This window comes from Mustela lutreola, chromosome 4 (assembly GCF_030435805.1).
Source record: "Mustela lutreola isolate mMusLut2 chromosome 4, mMusLut2.pri, whole genome shotgun sequence".
Lineage (NCBI taxonomy): Eukaryota > Metazoa > Chordata > Mammalia > Carnivora > Mustelidae > Mustela > Mustela lutreola.
The window spans coordinates 77,467,646-77,493,326 of NC_081293.1; the positions used below are offsets into that span (position 1 = coordinate 77,467,646).

At 40.7% G+C, this 25,681-nt stretch overlaps 1 protein-coding gene across 1 annotated transcript in view; it reads left to right on the plus strand.

Annotated features, from left to right (window-relative positions):
• The window catches only part of LOC131830135 (contactin-associated protein-like 3), a 56,641-nt gene that overhangs the window by 21,789 nt on the left and 9,171 nt on the right, over positions 1–25,681 (plus strand). Inside the window, exons 5-10 of the mRNA XM_059172512.1 lie at positions 1,647–1,817; positions 2,730–2,948; positions 11,771–12,010; positions 12,555–12,785; positions 13,999–14,132; positions 14,938–15,025. Of these exons, the coding sequence (XP_059028495.1) occupies positions 1,647–1,817; positions 2,730–2,948; positions 11,771–12,010; positions 12,555–12,785; positions 13,999–14,132; positions 14,938–15,025 (1,083 nt within the window). The remainder of the gene's footprint in view (positions 1–1,646; positions 1,818–2,729; positions 2,949–11,770; positions 12,011–12,554; positions 12,786–13,998; positions 14,133–14,937; positions 15,026–25,681) is intronic.

The window sequence follows — 25,681 nt, forward strand, 5'->3', positions numbered from 1 at the left end:
ACAAAGAAAAAAAAAAAAAAATTAAGACAGGGATAACTATGAATAGCATCATCACAGATACATATGCAAAAATCCTCAACTACATTAGCAAAAAATCCAGGAACATTAAAAGAATAATACATCATCACCAACTGGGGTTTACCCCAGGACACAAGGCTGATTCAGTGCAGCTGACCCTGGAAAAACATGGGTCTGAACTGGGTAGGTCCACTTGTGTGCAGAGTTTTTTCAATAAATACAGTACCATCCTATAAATGTGTTTTCTCTTTCTTGTGATTTTCTTAATAATATTTTGTTTTCTCCAGTTCACTGTATTGTAAGAATACAGTATATAATAATATAACATGCAAAGTGTGTATTAACCAAATGTTGATGCTTCTTGGTAAGGTGTCCAGTCAACCTGTCCAGTAGGCCATTAGTAGTTAAGTTTTTGGAGGGTCCAAAGTTACATGTGAATGTCCAACTGTGCAAAGGTCAGTGCCCCAACCCCCTTGTTGTTTAAGGGTTGACCATATTTGGAAATCAATCAATGTCATCTAGCATATTAACAGTTGAAAGAAGAAAAATCACATCAAATGCTTTTTTTGCATCAACTGATATGAACACAATCATTTGAATTACTATGATTATATCATGAACTAACATGATACATTCATATCAGATACCACTCATGATAACATTTTTAGGAAACTATGAATAACAGGAAACTTCTTCATCCTAATAAAGATTATCTACATACAGAACAGCTGGCAGCATGGTTACTGGTGAAAAACTGAACCCTTTCCCTGCAGCAGTGGGCACAAGATAAGGATATTCAATCTCACCACTTCTGTTCTATGACTTCAGTCACACTGGATGTCCTAGCCAGCGCAGCAACCGAGGAAGGAAGGAAGGGCATCCAGGTTGGAAAGCAAGAAAGAGAACTATTTGCAGATACACGTGTGATCAGCAGACATGTTTAGGGCAGCTCTGTTTGTGAATGATCAAAGCTGGAAACCATACTGACGTTCTCCAGTGACAAAGAAATGGTGGCCCGATCCACACAATGAAGGACGATAGAGCAGCAATAAATCATGGCATACTGAATGAATCTCGAATTCCAATGAGTGAGAGAAGCCAGTCTCAGAAGATTACCTACAGTGTGATTCCGTTTATATGACACTTGGAAAAGGCACAACTGTAGATCACAATGACCAGGGCTTAGGGGCAGGAGGAGGGTGTGACTGTAAGAGAACAGCCTGAGGGAAGAGGGGGGATGGAGCTGTCCTTTATCCTGATTTTGGTGGTGGTTATAGGGCTCTACACGTGTATTAAAGTTCATCTAACTGTATGTCCCCCCAAAGTCTATTTGACTTAATGGTAATCTATAAATAATATTGTCTTCTAAAAAACACAGGGTATTTCCAGTGATTATCTGTCCACTCAGTTGCAGTCTTGTCCGTCTTAATCCTTGAAAGAGTCACTCTCTGGATATTCACATTGTGGCTGTATGTTTGGAAGAACCCCCAAATGAAGGCTTGCATAGATAATGAATGCATTTAATGATGGTAAAAATGGTAACAACGGTAAAAAAATTGCTAGAAATACAAAATATGGTTATTATTCTGTTTTCTTGCTATTGTCACTGTCTTTTTTTTTGGAAACAGATTCATTTTGGAATTCCGCTTCCTTCAACACCGAGACCTCATACCTTCACTTCCCTACGCTCCGTGGAGAGCTCAGTGCTGATGTGTCTTTCTTTTTTAAGACGACAGTGCCTTCTGGGGTGTTTGTAGAGAACCTGGGGATCACAGACTTCATCAGGCTAGAGCTGCACAGTGAGTTGCCTTCTGGGCAAAGCCACCAGGCCTAAGTATATAGCAATAACCCTTCTGGGAACCTAATTCCCAAAGTACTGCTATGTTTTCTTTGTCACTTGTATTCCTTTAATGCAAACTAAAGTTCTAATACCTTTTTAAAAAAGATTTATTTATTTGAGAGAGAGGGAGCAGGCTTGGGGGGGGGAAGAGGGAGACAGAGTCTTAAGCAGACTCCACGCTGAGCATGGAGCCCAGTGCGGGGCTTGATCCCATGACCCTGAGATCACAACCTGAGCTCACACCAAGAGTCGAATGCTTAACCAACCGTACCACCCAGGAGCACCTAAAGCTCCATTATTTTAAATCCTTATTTTCAATAGAGAGGTAAACAGTGATTCACAAAACACACACAGTCTGTCCAATTTTGTGCTGCCCTGTGTGTGCAGTAAGGATCTTTTAAACCAAACTGGTCCGATAACTACTCCCTAAATCGCAGAATCATTTCATGTAATTGACTCACCACATTGTTCATGCATGTATGCAAGGCTCGGTTCCTTACTTCAAAATTTCACAGAGGGCTTTTTAAATAAAGTACATGAGGATTCCCCCCACCTTGAAATAAATTCTCTGATATATAAGAAGGCATGCCACAGACCAGTTTCCCTCTGGTGGGGACAGATCTCTACTCCTTAAGGTTTAGCAAGATGAGGAGCATTGTCTGAGGGGGAATCAGGTAAAATGGCTTTGTTTTTCTTCCCTCGGGACACACATTTCTTTTGCCCTCCTAGCCAGCTCAGAATGACATTGGTCGGCAGCAGTGTCACCATCTGCTTTCATAAGGAGCGTGTCGTGCCGCTGCCCTCCTGTCTCTTGAGGCTGAATTTCCTCCCTGGGGAATGAACCACACTACTCTCTTCTCTGTATTTGCAGCTCCTGCAGAAGTGAACTTTTCCTTTGATGTGGGGAATGGGCGATGTGAGGTCACAGTGCAGTCTCCCACTCCCTTTAACGACAACCGGTGGCACCACGTGAGGGCCGAGAGGAATGTAAAGGAGGCGACCCTTCAAGTGGACCAGCTCCCCAGCAAGACACAAGCTGCGCCCGCGGATGGCCATACCCGCCTGCAGCTCAACAGCCAGCTCTTTGTGGGTGAGTGTGGCTGCCCTCTGGCTGGGCTGTGCTGGTGGACACAGAGAAGACTCGAGCCGTCCAGCCATGATGGCAGCAGGTGCACGTGACTCCTGCCAGCACCACAGACTGAGAGCTCTAGCAAGAGTCAGGCTCTTTCCACAGATGGTTGTTAATACAGTTTCCATAGTGTGTTTTTCGGGATCATGGTTTCCATAGATTTCCCAGGTCACAGAGGAGATAACGGAGGTCCAGAGAGAGTGAGTGATGTAGTCTAGAAACTGAAATAGAAGAGAAACCCAGTCCCCAGTGGGTGGATTCCCAGGCTGGACCTCAACAGTATTGATGACCTGTGTTTGCTTTAGTGACTTCTTATCAATGCTATTTATAAAACGGTTAGCAAATTTCATCTAGAACTCCCGGCTTCACTTTTCAGTGCAGTCAGGGAATCCACTGTGTGACTGTGTCCGAGTTCTCCTGTACCCCCTCTAACACAGACCAAAGGAGGACTCATGTGGCTGTGTCACCCTCCTCTGCTTCCCAGTCCTTGCAGACACAAGGTTCAAAACTGGGCTGGCGCCATTCTCAATGCTGGTGCTTCAGGGATGAAAGCTCTGGGTAGTGGAAGTCTTCCTTTTCATTTACTTGCTTATTTTTTTTATTAATTTATTTATTTATTAAGACTGCTATCTTGTTTTTTTTAAATTAATTAATTTATTTTCAGAAAAAGAGTATTCATTATTTTTTTCACCACACCCAGTGCTCCATGCAATCCGTGCCCTCTATAATACCCACCACCTGGTACCCCAACCTCCCACCCCCCCCACCACTTCAAACCCCTCAGATTGTTTTTCAGAGTCCATAGTCTCTCATGGTTCACCTCCCCTTCCAATTTACCCCAACTCCCTTCTCCTCTCTAATACCCCTTGTCCTCCATGATATTTGTTATGCTCCACAAATAAGTGAAACCATATGATAATTGACTCTCTCTGCTTGACTCATTTCACTCAGCATAATCTCTTCCAGTCCCGTCCATGTTGCTACAAAAGTTGGGTATTCATCCTTTCTGATGGAGGCATAATACTCCATAGTGTATATGGACCACATCTTCCTTATCCATGTTTTTTTCTTTTTCTCAAAGGGAGAGATAAGTTTTGCTACATTACTTTTCAGATAACTCTATTCTAATTTGGAAAGCAAGCAAACAATTGAGGTAACTCTTCCTTGGTCATTTCTCATGTGTTTTTTTTTTTTTTTTTTTAATAAACATATATTTTTATCCCCAGGGGTACAGGTCTGTGAATTACCAGGTTTACACACTTCACAGCACTCACCAAAGCACATACCCTCCCCAATGTCCATAATCTCACCCCGTTCTCCCAAACCCCCTCCCCCCAGCAACCCTCAGTTTGTTTTGTGAGATTAAGAGTCACTTATGGTTTGTCTCCCTCCCAATCCCATCTTGTTTCATTGATTCTTCTCCTACCCACTTAAGCCCCCATGTTGCATCACCACTTCTTCATATCAGGGAGATCATATGATAGTTGTCTTTCTCTGCTTGAATTATTTCGCTAAGCATGATACGCTCTAGTTCCATCCATGTTGTCGCAAATGGCAAGATTTCATTTCTTTTGATGGCTGCATAGTATTCCATTGTGTATATATACCACATCTTCTTGATCCATTCATCTGTTGATGGACATCTAGGTTCTTTCCATAGTTTGGCTATTGTGGACATTGCTACTATAAACATTCGGGTGCATGTGTCCCTTTGGATCACTACATTTGTATCTTTAGGGTAAATACCCAATAGTGCAATTGCTGGGTCATAGGGCAGTTCTATTTTCAACATTTTGAGAAACCTCCATGCTGTTTTCCAGAGTGGCTGCACCAGCTTGCATTCCCACCAACAGTGTAGGAGGGTTCCCCTTTCTCCGCATCCTCGCCAGCATCTGTCATTTCCTGACTTGTTGATTTTAGCCATTCTGATTGGTGTGAGGTGATATCTCATTGTGGTTTTGATTTGTATTTCCCTGATGCCGAGTGATATGGAGCACTTTTTCATGTGTCTGTTGGCCATCTGGATGTCTTCTTTGCAGAAATGTCTGTTCATGTCCTCTGCCCATTTCTTGATTGGATTATTTGTTCTTTGGGTGTTGAGTTTGCTAAGTTCTTTATAGATTCTGGACACTAGTCCTTTATCTGATATGTCGTTTGCAAATATCTTCTCCCATTCTGTCAGTTGTCTTTTGATTTTGTTAACTGTTTCCTTTGCTGTGCAAAAGCTTTTGATCTTGATGAAATCCCAATAGTTCATTTTTTCCCTTGCTTCCCTTGCCTTTTGCGTTGTTCCTAGGAAGATGTTGCTGCGGCAGAGGTCGAAGAGGTTGCTGCCCGTGTTCTCCTCAAGGATTTTGATGGATTCCTTTCGTACATTGAGGTCCTTCATCCATTTTGAGTCTATTTTTGTGTGTGGTGTAAGGAAATGGTCCAATTTCATTTTTCTGCATGTGGCTGTCCAATTTTCCCAGCACCATTTATTGAAGAGGCTGTCTTTTTTCCATTGGACATTCTTTCCTGCTTTGTCGAAGATTAGTTGACCATAGATTTGAGGGTCTATTTCTGGGCTCTCTATTCTGTTCCATTGATCTATGGGTCTGTTTTTGTGCCAGTACCATGCTGTCTTGATGATGACAGCTTTGTAATAGAGCTTGAAGTCCGGAATTGTGATGCCACCAACGTTGGCTTTCTTTTTCAATATCCCTTTGGCTATTCGAGGTCTTTTCTGGTTCCATATAAATTTTAGCATTATTTGTTCCATTTCTTTGAAAAAGATGGATGGTACTTTGATAGGAATTGCATTAAATGTGTAGATTGCTTTAGGTAGCATAGACATTTTCACAATATTTATTCTTCCAATCCAGGAGCATGGAACATTTTTCCATTTCTTTGTGTCTTCCTCAATTTCTTTCATGAGTACTTTATAGTTTTCTGAGTATAGATTCTGTGTCTCTTTGGTTAGGTTTATTCCTAGGTATCTTATGGTTTTGGATGCAATTGTAAATGGGATTGACTCCTTAATATCTCTTTCTTCTGTCTTGCTGTTGGTGTAGAGAAATGCAACTGATTTCTGTGAATTTATTTTATATCCTGACACTTTACTGAATTCCTGTATAAGTTCTAGTAGTTTTGGAGTGGAGTCTTTTGGGTTTTCCACATATAGTATCATATCATCTGCGAAGAGTGATAATTTGACTTCTTCTTTGCCAATTTGGATGCCTTTAATTTCCTTTTGTTGTCTGATTGCTGAGGCTAGGACCTCTAGTACTATGTTGAATAGCAGTGGTGATAATGGACATCCCTGCCATGTTCCTGACCTTAGCGGAAAAGCTTTCAGTTTTTCTCCATTGAGAATGATATTTACGGTGGGTTTTTCATAGATGGCTTTGATGATATTGAGGTATGTGCCCTCTATCCCTACACTTTGAAGAGTTTTGATCAGTAAGGGATGCTGTCCTTTGACAAATGCTTTTTCAGCATCTATTGAGAGTATCATATGGTTCTTGTTCTTTCTTTTATTGATGTGTTGTATCACATTGACTGATTTGAGGATGTTGAACCAACCTTGCAGCCCTGGAATAAATCCCACTTGGTCGTGGTGAATAATCTTTTTAATGTACAGTTGAATCCTATTGACTAGTATTTTGTTGAGTATTTCCGCATCTGTGTTCATCAAGGATACTGGTCTATAGCTCTTTTTTTTGATGGGATCCTTGTCTGGTTTTGGGATCAAGGTGATGCTGGCCTCATAAAATGAGTTTGGAAGTTTTCCTTCCATTTCTATTTTTTGGAACAGTTTCAGGAGAATAGAAATTAGTACTTCTTTAAATGTTTGGTAGAATTCCCCCCGGGAAGCCATCTGGCCCTGGGCTTTTGTTTGTTTGGAGATTTTTAATGACTGTTTCAATCTCCTTACTGGTTATGGGTCTGTTCAGGCTTTCTATTTCTTCCTGGTTCAGTTGTGGTAGTTTATATGTTTCTAGGAATGCATCCATTTCTTCCAGATTGTCAAATTTATTGGCATAGAGTTGCTCATAGTATGTTCTTATAATAGTTTGTATTTCTTTGGTGTTAGTTGTGATCTCCTCTTTCATTCATGGTTTTATTTATTTGGGTCCTTTCTCTTTTCTTTTTGATAAGTCGGGCCAGGGGTTTATCAATTTTATTAATTCTTTCAAAGAACCAGCTCCTACTTTCGTTGATTTGTTCTATTGTTTTTTTGGTTTCTATTTCATTGATTTCTGCTCTGATCTTTATGATTTCTCTTCTCCTGCTGGGCTTAGGGTTTCTTTCTTGTTCTTTCTCCAGCTCCTTTAGGTGTAGGGTTAGGTTGTGTACCTGAGACCTTTCTTGTTTCTTGAGAAAGGCTTGTACCGCTATATATTTTCCTCTCAGGACTGCCTTTGTTGTGTCCCACAGATTTTGAACCATTGTATTTTCATTATCATTTGTTTCCATGATTTTTTTCAATTCTTCTTTAATTTCCCAGTTGACCCATTCATTCTTTAGAAGGATACTGTTTAGTCTCCATGTATTTGGGTTCTTTCCAAACTTCCTTTTGTGGTTGAGTTCTAGCTTTAGAGCATTGTGGTCTGAAAATATGCAGGGAATGATCCCAATCTTTTGATACCGGTTGAGTCCTGATTTAGGATCGAGGATGTGATCTATTCTGGAGAATGTTCCATGTGCACTAGAGAAGAATGTGTATTCTGTTGCTTTGGGATGAAATGTTCTGAATATATCTGTGATGTCCATCTGGTCCAGTGTGTCGTTTAAGGCCTTTATTTCCTTGCTGATCTTTTGCTTGGATGACCTGTCCATTTCAGTGAGGGGAGTGTTAAAGTCCCCTACTATTATTGTATTATTGTTGATGTGTTTCTTTGATTTTGTTATTAATTGGTTTATATAGTTGGCTGCTCCCACATTGGGGGCATAGATATTTAAAATTGTTAAATCTTCTTGTTGGACAGACCCTTTGAGTATGATATAGTGTCCTTCCTCATCTCTTATTATAGTCTTTGGCTTAAAATCTAATTGATCTGATATAAGGATTGCCACTCCTGCTTTCTTCTGATGTCCATTAGCATGGTAAATTCTTTTCCACCCCCTCACTTTAAATCTGGAGGTGTCTTCAGGCTTAAAATGAGTTTCTTGGAGGCAACATATAGATGGGTTTTGTTTTTTTATCCATTCTGATACCCTGTGTCTTTTGACAGGGGCATTTAGCCCATTCACATTCAGGGTAACTATTGAGAGATATGGATTTAGTGCCATTGTATTGCCTGTAAGGTGACTGTTACTGTATATGGTCTCTGTTCCTTTCTGATCTACCACTTGTAGGCTCTCTCTTTGCTTAGAGGACCCCTTTCAATATTTCCTGTAGAGCTGGTTTGGTATTTGCAAATTCTTTCAGTTTTTGTTTGTCCTGGAAGCTTTTAATCTCTCCTTCTATTTTCAATGATAGCCTAGCTGGATATAGTATTCTTGGCTGCATGTTTTTCTCGTTTAGTGCTCTGAAAATATCATGCCAGCTCTTTCTGGCCTGCCAGGTCTCTGTGGATAAGTCAGCTGCCAATCTAATATTTTTACCATTGTATGTTACAGACTTCTTTTCCCGGGCTGCTTTCAGGATTTTCTCTTTGTCACTGAGACTTGTAAATTTTACTATTAGGTGACGGGGTGTGGGCCTATTCTTATTGATTTTGAGGGGCGTTCTCTAAACCTCCTGAATTTTGATGCTCATTCCCTTTGCCATATTGGGGAAATTCTCCCCAATAATTCTCTCCAGTATACCTTCTGCTCCCCTCTCTCTTTCTTCTTCTTCTGGAATCCCAATTATTCTAATGTTGTTTCGTCTTATGGTGTCACTTATCTCTCGAATTTTCCCCTCGTGGTCCAGTAGCTGTTTGTCCCTCTTTTGCTCAGCTTCTTTATTTTCTGTCATTTGGTCTTCTATATCACTAATTCTTTCTTCTGCCTCATTTATCCTAGCAGTTAGAGCCTCCATTTTTGATTGCACCTCATTAATAGCTTTTTTGATTTCAACTTGGTTAGATTTTAGTTCTTTTATTTCTCCAGAAAGGGCTTTTATATCTCTCGAGAGGCTTTCTCTAATATCTTCCATGCCTTTTTCGAGCCCGGCTAGAACCTTGAGAATTGTCATTCTGAACTCTAGATCTGACATATTACCAATGTCTGTATTGATTAGGTCCCTAGCCTTCGGTACTGCCTCTTGTTCTTTTTTTTGTGTTGAATTTTTACGTCTTGTCATTTTGTCCAGATAAGAGTAAATGAAGGGGCAAGTAAAATACTAAAAGGGTGGCAAAAACCCCAGGAAAATATGCTTTAACCAAATTAGAAGAGATCCAAAATCATGAGTGGGGAGAAAGGGGATAAAAAGAGGTTCAAAAAGGAAGAAAGGAAAAAAAAAGAAAAAAGAAAAAAAAAAAGAAAAGAATTTTTAAAAAAAGAAAACACCTAAGAAAAATGTAAAAAAGAAAAAATATATATATTAGATAAACTAGTAAAAAATCGTTAAAAAAGAAAAAGGTAACAGTTAAAAAAAAAATTTTACCCGAAGGCGAGAATAAAAAAAAAAAAAAAAAAAAAAAAAAGAAAGAAAAAGAAAAAATTAAGTTAACTGCAAGACTAAAAAAAAAATCACAGGAAAAAAGCCATGAGTTCCGTGCTTGGCTTTCTCCTCTTCTGGAATTCTGCTGCTCTCCTTGGTATTGAAACCGCACTCCTTGGTAGGTGAGCTTGGTCTCGGCTGGATTTCTTGTTGATCTTCTGGGGGAGGGGCCTGTTGTAGTGATTCTCAAGTGTCTTTGCCCCAGGCGGAATTACACCGCCCTTACCCGGCGCCGGGGTGAGTAATCTGCTCGGGTTTGCTTTCAGGAGCTTTTGTTCCCTGAGCGCTTTCCGTAGAGTTCCAGAGGACGGGAATACAAATGGCGGCCTCCTGGTCTCCGGCCCGGAGGAGCCGAGAGCCCAGGGCCCCACTCCTCAGTGCGCCCTCAGAGAACAGCGCCCAGTTACTCCCGTCTGCCTGACCTCTGGCCGCGCTCCGAGCTCACCGAGCCTGCGACTGGTTCAAGGTAACACCTAGCTGTGAGCTTACTGTCGGCTCTGTCTCTGTAGCCGGCTTTCCCGTTCCAATAGCCGCAAGCTCTGCGACACTCAGACACCCCCGATCCTTCTGTGACCCTGCGGGACCTGAGGCCACGCTGACCCCGCGTGGGCTTCGCCCCGGTTTAGCCTCTGGAGCGATGTCCCTCAGCGGAACAGACTTTTAAAAGTCCTGATTTTGTGCGCGGTTGCTCTGCTGCTTGCCGGGAGCCGGCCCCTCCTCCCGGGGTCTATCTTCCCGTCGCTTTGGATTCACTTCTCCGCCGGTCCTACCTTTCAGAAAGTGGTTGTTTTTCTGTTTCCAGAATTGCTGTTCTTCTTCTCTTCGATCTGCCGATGGATTTTCAGGTGTTTGCAATCTTTAGATAAGCTATCTAGCTGATCTCCGGCTAGCTGAAGCAGTCTCAGCTTGCTACTTCTCCGCCATCTTGACTCCTCCCTCTCTCATGTGTTTTCAAGTAAATAAAGAGCTGGTCCAATTAGGAACTAATCTAAATCACAGTTTAGCCTGCAGTCTGCTTTGCCAGAGGACACCTACAGCTTCTGGGGGCTGTACAATGCAGGTAGTTGTGTGTGTGTGTGTGTGTGTGTGCACAACCCATGATACAGAAAACTTCAAGGCTTCACGTCAAGTCATCAGACTGTTACTCAAATTAAACAATTCTGTTTTCTGATTTGTAATCCTGAGGATCAAGGAATGGAATTTCTAGGAACAAAGTTGACATGAACACCTACATGGAATTGACATCCTCATGGAAACAATGTTTCCAGAGCATGGGAAGCTGGCGGAAAATGCTGATCTATGCCCCAGGCCCACCAAGTCAGAATCCCTGGGAATGAACCCCAGGAGTAGCAAGCACTCCAGGTGACCCCCGCACCCCCAGATTTGAGATTAGGTTCATGTGAGGCATGATAGAGAGCTACTCAGTGTTCAGTGACTATTACCCTCCTGACCTCAGAGCCAGCAGCCTGGAGCAAGGCAGGCCTGAGCCTGGATTTTAATGTCACCCCTGCTTTCTCTTTCTTTGCCTGCTCCTCAATTCCCTTTTCATGGCATTGTTAATGGGAGCATTTCTAAGAAAGGATGGTATTACATATATAATTTGTTATTATATGTAATGTATGCATTATATTATATACAACAAGCGTATAACAAATACATAACAAAATATGTATGATAAATGCATATACAAATTATAATGTATACTACATATTAACCCTATACAATTTATATACATTTGCATGTTACAAATTTGTAATATGTATTATATTGCAAAGATTTTCAACTATTTAACTTTATTGTGCCCATCACAGTTTATACACTTAAACTTTAAAAAGGAGAGTTGGTCTTTTTTTTTTTTTAATGAAGGAACCAACTTTAAACTGTAAAAATCTTTCTAAATAGAACTTGAAGAAGTACTTTTTAGAATAAATATTTACCAAGTTCAATTTTAAAAATATTTCCATCCGTGGTTTATTCGATACCATTTGATGATTCTTAATATGAGATCACAGCCTAGGTTTTCAAAATCGCATGTGTTTGTAAAGCTTCGGGTGGGTCGCCTTTCTGAAGGGATCGGTCCAGCCACAGTTGGATGTCAGTTGGAAATGCCACCGAGACCCCCAGGGCACGGCTGTAATTGTTTCCCTTGTAGGCGGGACAGCCACCAGACAGAGAGGCTTCGTGGGGTGCATTCGGTCACTGCGGTTGAATGGGCTGGCTCTGGACCTGGAAGAAAGGGCCAGGATGACACCAGGAGTGGACCCAGGCTGCCTGGGACACTGCAGCAGCTATGGACACCTGTGTCGCAATGGAGGGAGATGTAGGGAGAGACCCAGGGGCATTGCCTGTGACTGTGCCTTCTCTGCGTATGACGGGCCATTCTGCGAGAGTGGTAAGTGTGCCCTGGGCAGGATGGGGAGAGGGAGGCACCTTATGTGGGTCTTTGCCTCCTGTTTCTGGCATTTGACCCTTTCTCTACAAAAGGATAAGGCGGTTCTCTCTGATTGGCTAAAGGAGAGTTGTTTCTCTCCCAAATTTGTCCATTTATGATTCTATTCTTGAGAAGCTCGTGATGACTTCTGTTGGATTCTGCATCATTCACGTGACACTGAGATGGACAATAACTCTAAGTATATGTTCACACTTGGCGTTTAATGCTGTGTAACTCTGAGATGAAGCATTTTGTGGGCCATAATAAAATATTGTTACTCAGTTCAACATCATGCGAATATACACGGGGATAAGTTATCTTTTTATCCATACTTGATTACCTTTTTAATCAGAAATATTTCTAAATTTAAAAAAAAAACAGCAAAGTGTGACATTCTTGTTTTCTGTCTTGAGAGACTAAGGGTTAGAGATAGTGTGTAAATACACATAGAGAAGAGCCTTGCCTTGACTTCGTGCTAACATAACAAAAATGAGTGTCATTCCAGAGATTTCTGTGTATTTTGGAATTGGCTCGTCTGTTATCTACGACTTTCAGGAACATTCTAACTACACCACCAGCAAGAATTCAAGCTCCTTTGCAACTTTACTTCATGAGGGTTTGACGCTGGCTGGAGAAATGGCCACACTGAGCTTCTGGACCACAGGGACACCCAGCTTACTCCTCTATGTGAGCTCCTTCTACGAGGAGTACCTGTCTGTGATCCTCACCCCCAATGGTGAGTGTCGAGATCATAAGAATGAGGAGGCTGAATTAGAAAATAAGGACCACAATGAGGGGGACCCTTTAGGTGTTTAACTACGAAAAAGAAACACAATTGCATGGCTTGCCATGCTTGTAACACTAGTTCATGATAACCCTCAAGTGTTTATTACTAAAGTTCACATTTCCATGATTACATTTAAGATACATTCCCTCCATGGAAGTTTGATCATTTTAGGTATTTGATGTGCTGCTAGGCTTCTTGCTATTCTGGGAAGTCTTTCCATCTGTATGTGAATAAATTAGTTCTGCAATTCACTCTGAAACAAGATAGCTCACTTTGTACATGGAAAATATTTCCTCCTCCTTCTTAGCAAAGTAAAGAAGTATATTAAGCTATCTAAAACCCACGATTCCTATGCATCACATGAATAGCATTGTTCTTTACTCTTCAGCGGCTGAGAAGCCATTCATGGCAATATCTACATACGAAGAAAAGTGGGATGAGAGGTACCCAACTCATGGCCACAAGTCTTTCCAAGACGTTGCAGATGAAGCATTAGCTCAAGCTGTAACCTTGCTTCACAGGGCGGAAGGGCAGGGACCTACTTTCTGGAAGATCTTCTCCAGGCAGTACAGGGTTATGGGGCAGTGGGCATCCCTGTGAAGGACATCAGGAGATTTAGATGTTGTAGCAAATCACTGGTCTTTCTTCTGTTTCTTGATTATGGCAGAAACATAAGGGAAAAAATTCTAGTTGTGCAAAAAGATTCTTTATGCAAATGTCAGCAATACATTAAAATGCATTAAAATAAGTCATATTAAAAGAAGTGATGCTTATAGAAACTGAATGTTAATGCAATATTGCTTGAGGTTTTGCCATTTAATACTATGAATACCACATGAATAATTAACTTCAAGCCTAGCTCCGAGTTCTCATATGCTTAACTTAGAATTTTTTCCTTTTGTTAAGGAAAATGGAAGAACTTGGGGAAAGACCATTTGGTCTTCACTTTTAAAATAGTGTAATCGGATTCTGAATTCAGCCCTGGAATAGCACATAAATGATCACTCTTCCTGGAATAGAGACTCTCAGTGTCCTTAAGCAAATGCTCAATAAATTCAAATTATAGGAAATAAATAAAAATAAAATGTGCTTTAGAACCTGCATTGATGGTTTTTATAAAATTCCACTTTAGTTAAAAATGTCATTTTTTGGTCTTGTTTAGGAAGTTTGCAGATCAGGTATAAGCTGGACAGGCACCAAGAACCTGATGTTTTTAACTTTGGTTTTAAAAACTTTGCTGATGGGAAGCTTCACCAGGTGACAATTCACAGAGAAGCAGCGGTGGTCTCTGTAGAGGTAAGAGATAGATTCACAGCAGCCACAGTAACCAAACCTGTGGCATTCAGTGTATGACCTCCAGCAAGGCTTTGAGAATAAATCCTAGTAACAGAGATACACGTTCATCAGTCTTCCCAGAAAGTCTTGGGGACAGAAAACGTAGTCAAAGTGTTTTCTTTAGCAGTGTCATTTGTTTGTTTAGCAAGAGGCTGACAGGGTTTTTGTTAATATCTGACTGCTGAAAATGCCAAGCTGTCGTCGTCGGTCGGGGAATATTGCCAGTTTCTCCCAGCGATTACTGGAGATGTTCCAATGAGAATGAAAGCCTATTTCCATCTGAGTACAAAAGAGCAAAGATGGCAGAAATGTAAACACAAGGGGAAAAGCAAGATTTTGCTGAAAGTGGGAATACATTTTTTAAAAGCCTCCATGTTTCAATTATTCATTGTCACTGGGTTTTGAAGAATTACCTTTATATATTGAATCTGTGCCAGTAATACTTTTTGTGGCTTGTGTTACTAATTTCTGTTTGAAATAAGTAAAAGCTTTAAGGTTTGAAATAGCTTATTGCATTTCTTTGTGAAAATCATACCAATTACGGATCCCTAAACCATGAAGACAAATAAAGGGGAAAGAATAGGCAATGGGGTGGTGTAAAATCCGAGGTATTAAAACAATTGCTATGAAACCATTTCACCTTTGTAACAGCACAAATGTATGGCTTGTTTTTACCATTTTCCTTGGTCTCCCTCAGACTCCCATTCTCCTATCCACCAAAATTACTTGCCATTTTGATGTTTGCTACTCGTGGAATATTTAATAGGTTAACCAGAATGCAAGGAGACAAGTTGTCCTGTCGTCAGGGACAGAATTCAATGCTGTCAAGTCCCTTATGTTGGGGAAAATTTTAGGTAAGTGTCAGAAAAAACATCGGACTCCCATACCCAACCCACTGACATGGATCAGAAGTGTCAGGTTGCAAACAGGGGAAGGGTTCATAAGGCTGAAAGAAGCTCCTTGTCGTATTCATGGTTTCCCAGCAAGTGACAATCAAGGTAGAAGCAGCCCTTTTGTCCAAGTGTGCCTGTAATCACCAGGGAGGGCTGTCTGCTAGGTGAGCCACAGTGACCCCTGAGAAGTGTCTCCACAAGTGCCCTCTCACTTGGTAATCAAGCAGAATGAAACTTGGTATTTTTCTAACAATTGAGGAAAGGCAAAATCAAAGCAGCTGTCACGTTTACAATTGTATATTAATCAGGGGTCAAGTGCAGAAATCACCCAACAGTAAATATAGATTTATATTAAGAAGAAAGGACTTACATTTTCTTTGGGCAAGTGAGTATGTGTTGGTGGTAGGCTGGGCTCTGCTCTGAGATGTGTTCAGTGCTCCCAGCTACCCCTGGAAGGTCAGGATCTGAAGATCCCCCACACCCGCTTTAGGGCTGGTAAAAGAATACCAGACTACTTAAGCATCAAATTATTTATGCCTTTGTTTTCCCCCTTGTCACCAAGAATTAGATTGAAATAAAAATTTGAAAGGTATTTTTTTCCTTTTAATTGTTTATATTGTAAACTGTACATGCTATCAATATCTAAAGTTATTTGGGAGAAATCCTCTTGTAGTCTTGGGTAGAATTTCTGCTCTGGTACATGACACTCATCTGGCTGTGTTGGTCCGAGATAATTCATGGACTTTTTACTACCTTTTCAGCCATTTGTACCTTGATTCTTTGATCATTTCTTCTATCCCTGGCACGTAAAACATCCTACAGATGCTGGAATCTACAGACAGCCCATGAGCCCATGTTCAAAATAGGGTGAGAAGCACAGTAACTGTTAAAATGGTGACATTTTTCTAAAAGACGATGAGCAATAAAATTATAAGTTCTTATTTTTCAGAGGAAATGGGGCAGATCGCAGTGTGTCCTTGTAAATGGTAAATGCAGATGCACATCATTTAGATGGTAGAGGGGATGGGAAGCTCTGTGTTGGTCCTGGGAGTTACAGTTGCAGATTAAGCCAGTGAAGCAGGGTCCCGGGGTTCTTTGCTGTGAAAACAGTCTTGGCATCATGTAATGGATACCAACTTTGGGCCAAAGTGGTGCTCCTGCTTTCTAACTGTGCCTTAGTGTGGATAAAGATTCAGGCCCCATGATGTGTTGGCAGAAAGGCTTTGCTGTGGCTTGCCGTGCGAGTGCAGAGTGGGCCTCCAGCAGCTGGCACAGAAATGCAGATGAGCACAGTTGTTCCCCTCAAGTGCTGGGAGAAGTCTGTAGCTCAAACAGCCCATGGGAAAGAGAGGGGAATAGCTTAGTCTCTAATGCGTGAATTCAGGTGTGTTTTCTAGGTGTTTCTGGACATCCATGTTTTGTGATATTAGTAGATTTTTTATTTTATTTTTTAAAGTTTTTATTTAAATTTTAGATGGCTGACATATAGTGTAATATTAATTTCAGGTGTAGAATTTAGAGATTCATCATCTAGATACAACACCCAGTAAGTTTTTTTTTTTTTTTCATTCTATTTAGAACAGTGGGAAGGGAGGGTGTTTGCCTGAGTGGCTCAGTCGTTAAGCATCTGCCTTCAGCTCAGGTCATGATCCCAGGGTCTTGGGTCAAGCCCCACATCAGGCTCCCTGCTCAGTGGGAAGCCTGTTTCTCCTTCTCCTACTCCTCCTGCTTGTGTTATGTCTCCCACTATCTCTCTCTCTCTGTCAAATAAATTTAAAAACCAAAACCAAACAAAACAAAACAAAAACAGTGACATAGTATAGAAAAACCACAAGAACTGGGAAAACAATAGAAAGAGATAAGGTTCTCCTCTGGCTTTGACCCATGAGAATAACAGTATACAATTAGCGGGAAGAGGTTAGGAAGTTCATAAAAAGTCAGAGCCTAGTTGAGTTTCACAGAACAGTGAACAGTGGGATGGAACCACAGCCTTGGCTGTCAGCTGTCAGCTGAATAGTATAATTTTTTATACAATCCAAGTGGAAAGGAATTTTTAATATCCAAGTGGAAAAGAATTTGCTCCCTTTTTACGTGCTACTGAGCTCCACTCTCTGGCCTGACAGTTACCATTCATGGCTTGAACAGAGTGAGGAGTAGATCATCTTAGGGGTGTGCAAGCCTCAGAGCTCAGCTTACTTACATGCAGGTGAGGTCTGTGAGTGCAGGGATGGCCCATCTGCCCCCAGTAGAGTCATCCCTCCTTTGTTGCCGGAGCAGGTTTCTGTGGGCACTCTTCCCAGCCAGGAGGACAGATAGGGTCAAGGAACAAAAGGAACATAACACACACAACTAACTGCCTGCCCTCAGTGACTCTGGCTCTGAGAGGAGAGATGAGGCAGTTTCAGAAGTGACTGTGGCATAAGGTAGGAAGTTGCCAGCAGGAAGTGTGAAATTGACAAACATTTTTAAAGACAATTTAGCTTTGAATGTATTAACTGTAAAAAGATACATCATGGGTTATGGAAACTGATTTAATAACTAAACTACCTTATATAAAGGGAGTCATTTAATAAAAAAGGAGAATAATACATTTTATCATATACATTTTTATTTTCCTGCAAGTTCATCTGTAGAGAGCAGTAGCATGGAATCAAAGATGTTAATGTTTCTATTCAAGAATGGTCTAGTCAAAAAGCATCTCTCTCAGGCTGTAGAAATTGAAGTTGAAATTCATCAATGAAGTTTATTGCCTGAAGCAACTGAGTCTAATAAAATTATAAATATTCATTTCATCTGTACCTAGAGGTACACATCTTGATCAAAGGCTAATAGCACTTATCGTGTTTTGGGTAACTTTATTTAGGATAGCTTCTCCTTAGCAGTAACTACGAGAAGAAGACTATTTCATGTTCAGATTTGGGAAATAGAAGCTGAGCTTCTTTTCATAAAGTTGCATAAAATAGACCAAGAGACTGGCTAATGAAGAGCCATTCATTTTCCAAAAACAGTTGTCCCAAGCTATGGCAAGCTGTCCTCCACTTATTTTGGTGAGCTCCCATTCTTCAGTGGTCTTATTAACAATGACACTCAGGTCAAGTGCTCCCGGTTACTATAAAATAATTTCAGTAAAATCCGAGTTTAAGTGCAGATCATTAGGTTTCTAATTTTCTGTCCAGTCTTAACTTGGATGTGACCTGTAACCCTGAAATATGAGAGCTGTAAAATACAACAACCCAGTAAGATTTCCTGGCATTTTCATTAGGTTTTATCTCTCTAAAGGCTTTTGTGTAAATGGTATTCTGTGGATTTTTTCTTTTGTGCATTAAAGAACAACAATAGCAAAGATCCCCAAATTACCAAAACAAAAATCTGTTTTGAAGGGTGCAGAGTAAAGATGTGCCTTTCTCTTCCCTCCTGGGAAAGAGTGCAATACGTCGAATGTAGTTCAAGTCAGTACAGTCATGCAGTTAAACCTTAGTGGGGAAAAGAAACCCACTGAAGGATCTTGTGTTGAAATGGAACTCCATATATTAGAATTGGGTTATAAATAATATGTGGGGGTTACTGATACCCTCATGGACAGACTACAGTTTGGATACTAAAAGCTCCATTGACTTCTGTGATGTATGTTTTGTCTTTGCTGTGCTCTGCCTAAGAATTTATCTCATTTGGGAGGAAAGTCATAGGGTGGAAGACACAAAAGTTTATATAATTTCAGAATATGAATACAAATGAAAAGTTCCTCAACAAAATATTAGCAAATCGAATCCAGTAAAATCTAATCCAGTAACACAAACAAATTGTCATATGCGACCAGATAAGATTTATCCTAGGAATTTAAGGTTGGGTCAGCAGATAAAAACAATCAATGTAATACAGCATATTAATAGAATAAAGGACAAAAACCACATGGTTGTCTGAATAGGCACATAAAAAGCATTTGAAAAAAATCCACTGTGCTTTCATTAAAAAAATAAAATAAAACAAAAAAACAAAGTAGGAATAGAAAGAAACCTCCTTGCATGTAAAAAGACAGCTACAAAAACCCCATGCCTGGCATCACACTTAATGGAAAATAATGGAAATCTTTCCCTAAGATCAGGAATAAGATAAGGATGTCTACTCTCACCACCTTCCTTCAGGATTGTAGTACAGGTTTGAGTGAGGGCTACAAGGCAAGAAACAAAGAGTAAAAAGTATCCAGAATGAAAAGGAAGAAGTAAAACTATGTCTATTTGAACAGAACGGGATCTTATAAGGAATCCATGAAAAAAGCTAATGGAGATAGTTCACAGTAGGAGCAAGGATATAAGATCAACATACAGAAATTTATTGTATTTTTATACTAGCAATGAATAATACAAAAACAAAATGAAGACCAAAATGTAAATTCCACTTAAAGTAGCATCAGATAGAATAAAATACCTTGGAATAACTTGAACAGAAGAGGTGTGAGACACATACACTGGAAACTATGAAGCACTGCTGGAAAGAATTAAGGAAGATTCACACAAATGGAAAGACATCCATGTCCATAGACTGGAAGTGTTAACATTGCTAAGGTGGTGGTGCTCTCCAAATTGATCTACAGGTTCAATACAATTCCGATCCAAGTCCAAGTGACAAGTCGATCCTAAATGCATATGGAAATGCAAGGGACTCCAATTAACCAAAACCATCTTGAAAAGAAGAGTGAAGCTGGAGTTTTTGCCCTGGATTCTTTTTTAATTTATTTTTTATTTTCAGCATAACAGTATTCATTACTTTTGCACCACACCTAGTGCTCCATGCAATCCATGCCCTCTATAATACCCACCACCTGGTAGCCTGACCTCCCAACCCCCGCCCCTTCAAATCCCTCAGATTGTTTTTCAGAGTCCATAGTCTCTCATGGTTCACCTCCCCTTCCAATTTACCCCAACTCCCTTCTCCTCTCTAACTCCCCATTTCCTCCATGCTATTTGTTATACTCCACAAATAAGTGAAACCATATGATAATTGACTCTCTCTGCTTGACTAATTTCACTCAACATAATCTCTTCCAGTCCCGTCCATGTTGCTCAAAAGTTGGGTATTCATCCTTTCTGATGGAAGCATAATACTCCACAGTATATATGGACCACATCCTCCTTATCCATTTGTCCGTTGAAGTGCATCTTGGTTCTTTCCACAGTTTGGCAACCTTGGTCATTATTGCTATGAACATTGGGGCACCGATGACCCTTCTTTTTACTATGTCTGTATCTTTGGGGTAAATACCCAGTAGTGCGATTGCAGGGTCATAGGGTAGCTCTATTTTTAATTTCTTAAGGAATCCCCAGACTGTTTTCCAAAGTGGCTGCACCAACTTGCATTCCCACCAACAGTGTAAGAGGGTTCTCCTTTCTCCACATCCTCTCCAACACACATTATTTATGGTTTTGTTAATTTGGGCCATTCTAACTGGCGTAAGGTGGTATCTCAATGTTGTTTTGATTTTGATCTCCCTGATAGCTAGTGATGATGAACATTATTTCATGTGTCTGTTAGCCATTTGTATGTCTTCATTGGAGAAGTGTCTGTTCATGTCTTCTGCCCATTTTTTGGCATGAATATCTGTTTTGTGTGTGTTGAGTTTGTGGAGTTCTTTATAGATCTTGGATATCAGCCTTTTGTCTGTACTGTCATTTATGGATATCTTCTCCCATTCCATGGGTTGCCTCTTTGTTTTGTTGATGGTTTCCTTTGCTGTGCAGAAGCTTTTGATCTTGATAAGTCCCAAAAGTTCATTTTCACTTTTGTTTCCTTTGCCTTTGGAGACATATCTTAAAAGAAGTTGCTGTGGCTGATATCGAAGAGGTTACTGCTGATGTTCTCTTCTAGGACTTTGATAGATTCCTGCCTCATGTTGAGGTCTTTTATCCATTTAGAGTTTGTATTTGCATATGACATAAGAGAATGGTTGAGTTTCATTCTTCCACACATAGCTGTCCAATTTTCCCAGCACCATCTATTGAAGAGACTGTCTTTTTTCCATTGTATATTTTCTCCTGCTTGGTCGAAAACTATTTGACCATAGAGTTGAGGGTCCATATCTTGGCTCTCTCCTCTGTTCCACTGGTCTATGTGTCTGTTTTTGTGCCAGTACCATGCTGACCTGGGGATCACAGCTTTGTAGAAAAGCTTGAAATCAGGCAACATGATGCCCCCAGTTGTTTTTCTTTTCCAACATTTCCTTAGCAATTCAGAGTCTCTTCTGATTCCATACAAATTTTAGGATTGTTTGCTCCAACTTTATAAGAAATTTTTTACAGAGTATATACAGAGCTCTCACAACCAAACAAAATGACAAATGACCCAATTTTAAAATGGTCAAAAGATCTGGTCAAAGGCTGAAATCAAAGACATTTCTTTGAAGATTTACCAAAAACTGATATGAAATGATGCTCAAGATCATTAGCCAGCAAAGGAATGCAAATCTAAACCACAAGATATCACTAAAAAACCATAACAAGTGGAGGAGGTGGAGAAATTTGAGAGTTTGTGCATTGGTGATGGGAATGTAAAATGTGTAGCCACTGTGGAAAAACAGTTTGGCAGTTTATCTGGGAGTTAAACACAGAGTTACCATATGACCTCTCCTAGGTATATACCCAAGAGAATTGAAAACATATGTCCAGACACAAAAGGTGTACGTAAATCCCTGTAGCTGTGTTCTCCACTAATAACCCAGCATGGGAATAGCCCCAGCCACTGACCACTAAGTGATACAGTGTTATGTTTCATGCCAGTGTTTCACTGTGTGCTACAAACAAAAGTGAAATATTGGCCATAAAATGTAATGAAGTAGCAACACAGGCTACAAATGGGTGAAAACATGATGTTAAATAAATGAGGATAAATACCAAAAGTGACTTACTGTGTGATTTATTTTGGATGAAATGTCCAGAATAGGTAAATTATAGAAACAGGAAGTTTATGTTTTCCCAGGGCTGGAGAGGGGTAGGAATGGGATGTGGAGTCTAATGTGCACTAGGTTTCTTTAGGAGAGATAGAAAGATTCTGCGAGTGAATACTGGTAACGGTTTTACAACTGTGTAAATATACAAAATCCCCTTGAATTGTATACTTTAAAAAGATCAGTCTTATGGTATGTGAATTGTATCTCAATATAAAAAAAAAGTATTACAGATTCATTTCTTTTGCCAATGCCTCTTCTGCACACACAGCTGGGAGAAGTGATGGTGAGTGATGGTGAGTGATGAGTTGTAACCGGGTGTCTATTTTGAAGTGTGAATGAGTGTGTTCCAGGACAGGGTGTGATGGGAGGTGGGGGGAGAGAAGTGGAAGGGCTCAGGGTTCAGGACTGCTGAAACAGGCAGAGACACATCAGGTGGGGCTGCACAACTGTGAAGACGACTAAGGAACTAAGAGCAGCGATTGTGTGGAGTTCTGATGTAATCATCTTGTTGGGTGAAAGAGTGGTGGGGATTGCCTACGTGTCATTACACAAAGAGTCTGTATTATATACTAAGGAATAGTGCTCCAGGAAGCTCCTACTAGCATTGCTCACTCTGAGTGCATAGGGCACCAGATTACCCCCTGATTTTTTCTCTGGTATTAGCTGCAAGCACTGGGAGAGCCTGGTGCTCCGTGGGCCTGTGTTTCGGGGAGGAAGGAATAATTCATTCACTTCTTTCTCACTCTGAAAATCAGGGCCTCCTGTCTCTGAATTGTTGGAAAGATGGACTGGAAAAGTCTGTCTTCTACTCGTTTTCTAATTATGTCATTTATCTTGAATTAAAAAAAAAAAAAAGGTTTGACTTCCAGAGGGAAGGTCAGCATTGCTTAGCATGGTTATACCTATCCTCAGTGCCCCTCGTGGAGCAGGAGATGGGCTGAATGGTTGGGCCATATTCCTTCTGCCATGGTAAGAGAGAGAGAGACTTCTTCCTACATTCTGTTTGGGGCCAGATCATGAACCTGCAGGTATGCTGCTGGGTATGGGACAGAAAAGATGCAGCCTCTAGCTTGCCAGGACCCCCATACCGTCTAAGATACTCATCCATGGAGTTCTCATTAGCAGAACAATAAATCAATAGCTAAAAAGATGATGTTGCCCCTAAGAAGACAGGGAGGAGGACTGAAGACAACAACTACAATTCCCACATCAAAATAGAGCCATTAAAGAAGACAGAACAGGGCGCCGGGGTGGCTCAGTGGGTTAAGCCACTGCCTTCGGCTCAGGTCATGATCTCAGGGTCCTGGGATCGAGTCCCGCATCGGGCTCTCTGCTCAGCGGGGAGCCTGCTTCCATCTCTCTCTCTCTGCCTGCCTCTCTGCCTACTTGTGGTCTCTGTCTGTCAAATAAACAAATAAAATCTTTAAAAAAAAAAAAAAAAGAAGACAGAACACAACTGCGATGAGACTTGGCACTCAAAGACACTTGAAAAACTCACACACCAACTCTGGGGGTTAAAGTAAATACAGGTTTTCACAATTTTACAGGGTTATCTGAAGGAGAGAATCATCACTGGTTATCATTAGACAGTGGTCTGGAATATTACAGAGATGGGCTATCTCAAACCGCAAAGAAAAAAAGATTAAGAGAGAGAAATTAGAAGGGAAAATAAGAGAAAACCTAATGGGGATAATTAGAGATCCAGAAACAGAACTGGAAGCAAAGACAGTAATTATGCATGAAAAAAAATTCTCTGAGCTAAAGGAAAACTTGAGTTGCAGATTGAAAGTACGCATCAATTCTGACGAGAAAAGGCATACAACTGGGAAAATTTCCAAATTGCAAAACCCACAGAGAAAAGTCCTCCAAACTTTCCAGGCAGAAGTTACTACAATGAAAAAATAATGATTGTGGCATCAGCATCTAACTTCTCATTTGTTACAGCAGGATAAAAAAAAATGATGTGGATCATTGTTAGTATGGCTGAGGAATGAGCCACAATGCAAGCATCTAATATATAATGTATTTGACAAGGTTAAAAAAAGATATTTTGGATAACAAGGATGGATGGAGATTAAATATGAACCATGCCTCCCATCTAAGGAAAATACTAGAGAATTATTCCAGTCAAAAAACGAATCACAAGCATGACTTTAGGATGGAAAATACGAAGGCAGCAGTGAGCAGTAAACTTGCATGCATCTTGGTACCCCATACGCATACAAAGTCATGGCTACAGCTATGGGGTTAATAACAGGATATGGGCGCACATGAGCCCACCCACACATGCCCATACTCACAATCCACAAGTACGTATAAATGTCAAGTACAAGTTCTTGACTGCAATACAGTGTTCTACTGGCACTCCTTTCTTGAATAATAGCACTGCCTATAGACATTTTTAAATTTACCTTTAGAATGAATTTCACAAAGTTAGTCCAATTAGTTAGTAAGATACACGTCTGCCCAGGATTGATTCTGTGACCCTAGCCTGGTAGCGCTCGTGTCAGACTTTGACCGGTTCCTCTTTTGGCTCAGTGGCTGGGACTTTTAATTGGCCTGTGGTGTTCTGTTTTTGTTTTTAGTATTTTAGCATTGTGGTAGTCCTATGTTACTATCATAGCATTTTCCTATTTTAGTTCTTCTTGATATTCTTTTAAGTATATTCAAGCAAGGATGCCTTTCTTTATGGAATGAATATATATTGTCTGAATGCAAAAAAAAAAAAAAGTGACCTGTAAAGAACTCTATTTTTTATTTATTTTTATTTATTTTTTATTTGAGGGAGAGAGTGTGTGCATAAGGGCTAGAGGTGGCCATAGGTCAGTTGGAGAGGGAAGGGCAGACTCCCCGCAGAGCAGGGAGCATGAAGGGGCTCAATCCCAGGACCCCTAGGTCATGACCTGAGCCAAAGGCCAACCCTTAACCAGCAGAGCCACCCGGGTGCCCCAGAAGAGCTCTTTAACCTAAAATGATCCTTCAACTGAGTTGTCTCCAGCTCGCTTACTTCACTGTAAGAATCTACCTGGAATTCATCATACATAAGCCTCCTTGATGCCTCATATAATCAGCCTGGCCAAGAAAGCTGTGTGTTTCAGAGAGTTGTTTATTAGGATTGTAACAATGTAAACATGCCCCTCATTTTAGTTGCTTTTAGAGGTCTTTTACATAGCACTTAGAGCACCCCTCAAAAACTCAAAGGAAGTAAACATTACCCCCTAAGAGTTTATCCACAACATCAAGAGGGAGGGATCACAGCTGAGATTCTCAGGGTGAACTTAAAGACCTGCTATCGCGCTAACCAAAAAGACTTGTAGAGTCACGCATCTATTCTATGGAAGGTATAGCATTCATTCTAAAAATAGTGTAACGACCCCCATTTACCCCTCCCTTCATGCCAGCAATTACCAACATGTCCAAAAGCTACTGGCAGGATAGAGAGAGAATATCCTGTTGAAAAGGGGGCTCCTGTGACCAGCCTGGATCCAGGCCGCCCCACGTGAGAGACATTCAGATATTTCTGAAATCTAATGTGAACTGGCTTCCAGCAGGAATAAATACTCTGGCGGTATTACATTGCGAGCATTAAATTCTCAGTTCTGCAAATGAACCCACACGGTGGCCGGCCTGTGGCAGGCACCGGGTGAATTCTTGGTTGCTGTGTATGGTTGGTTGGA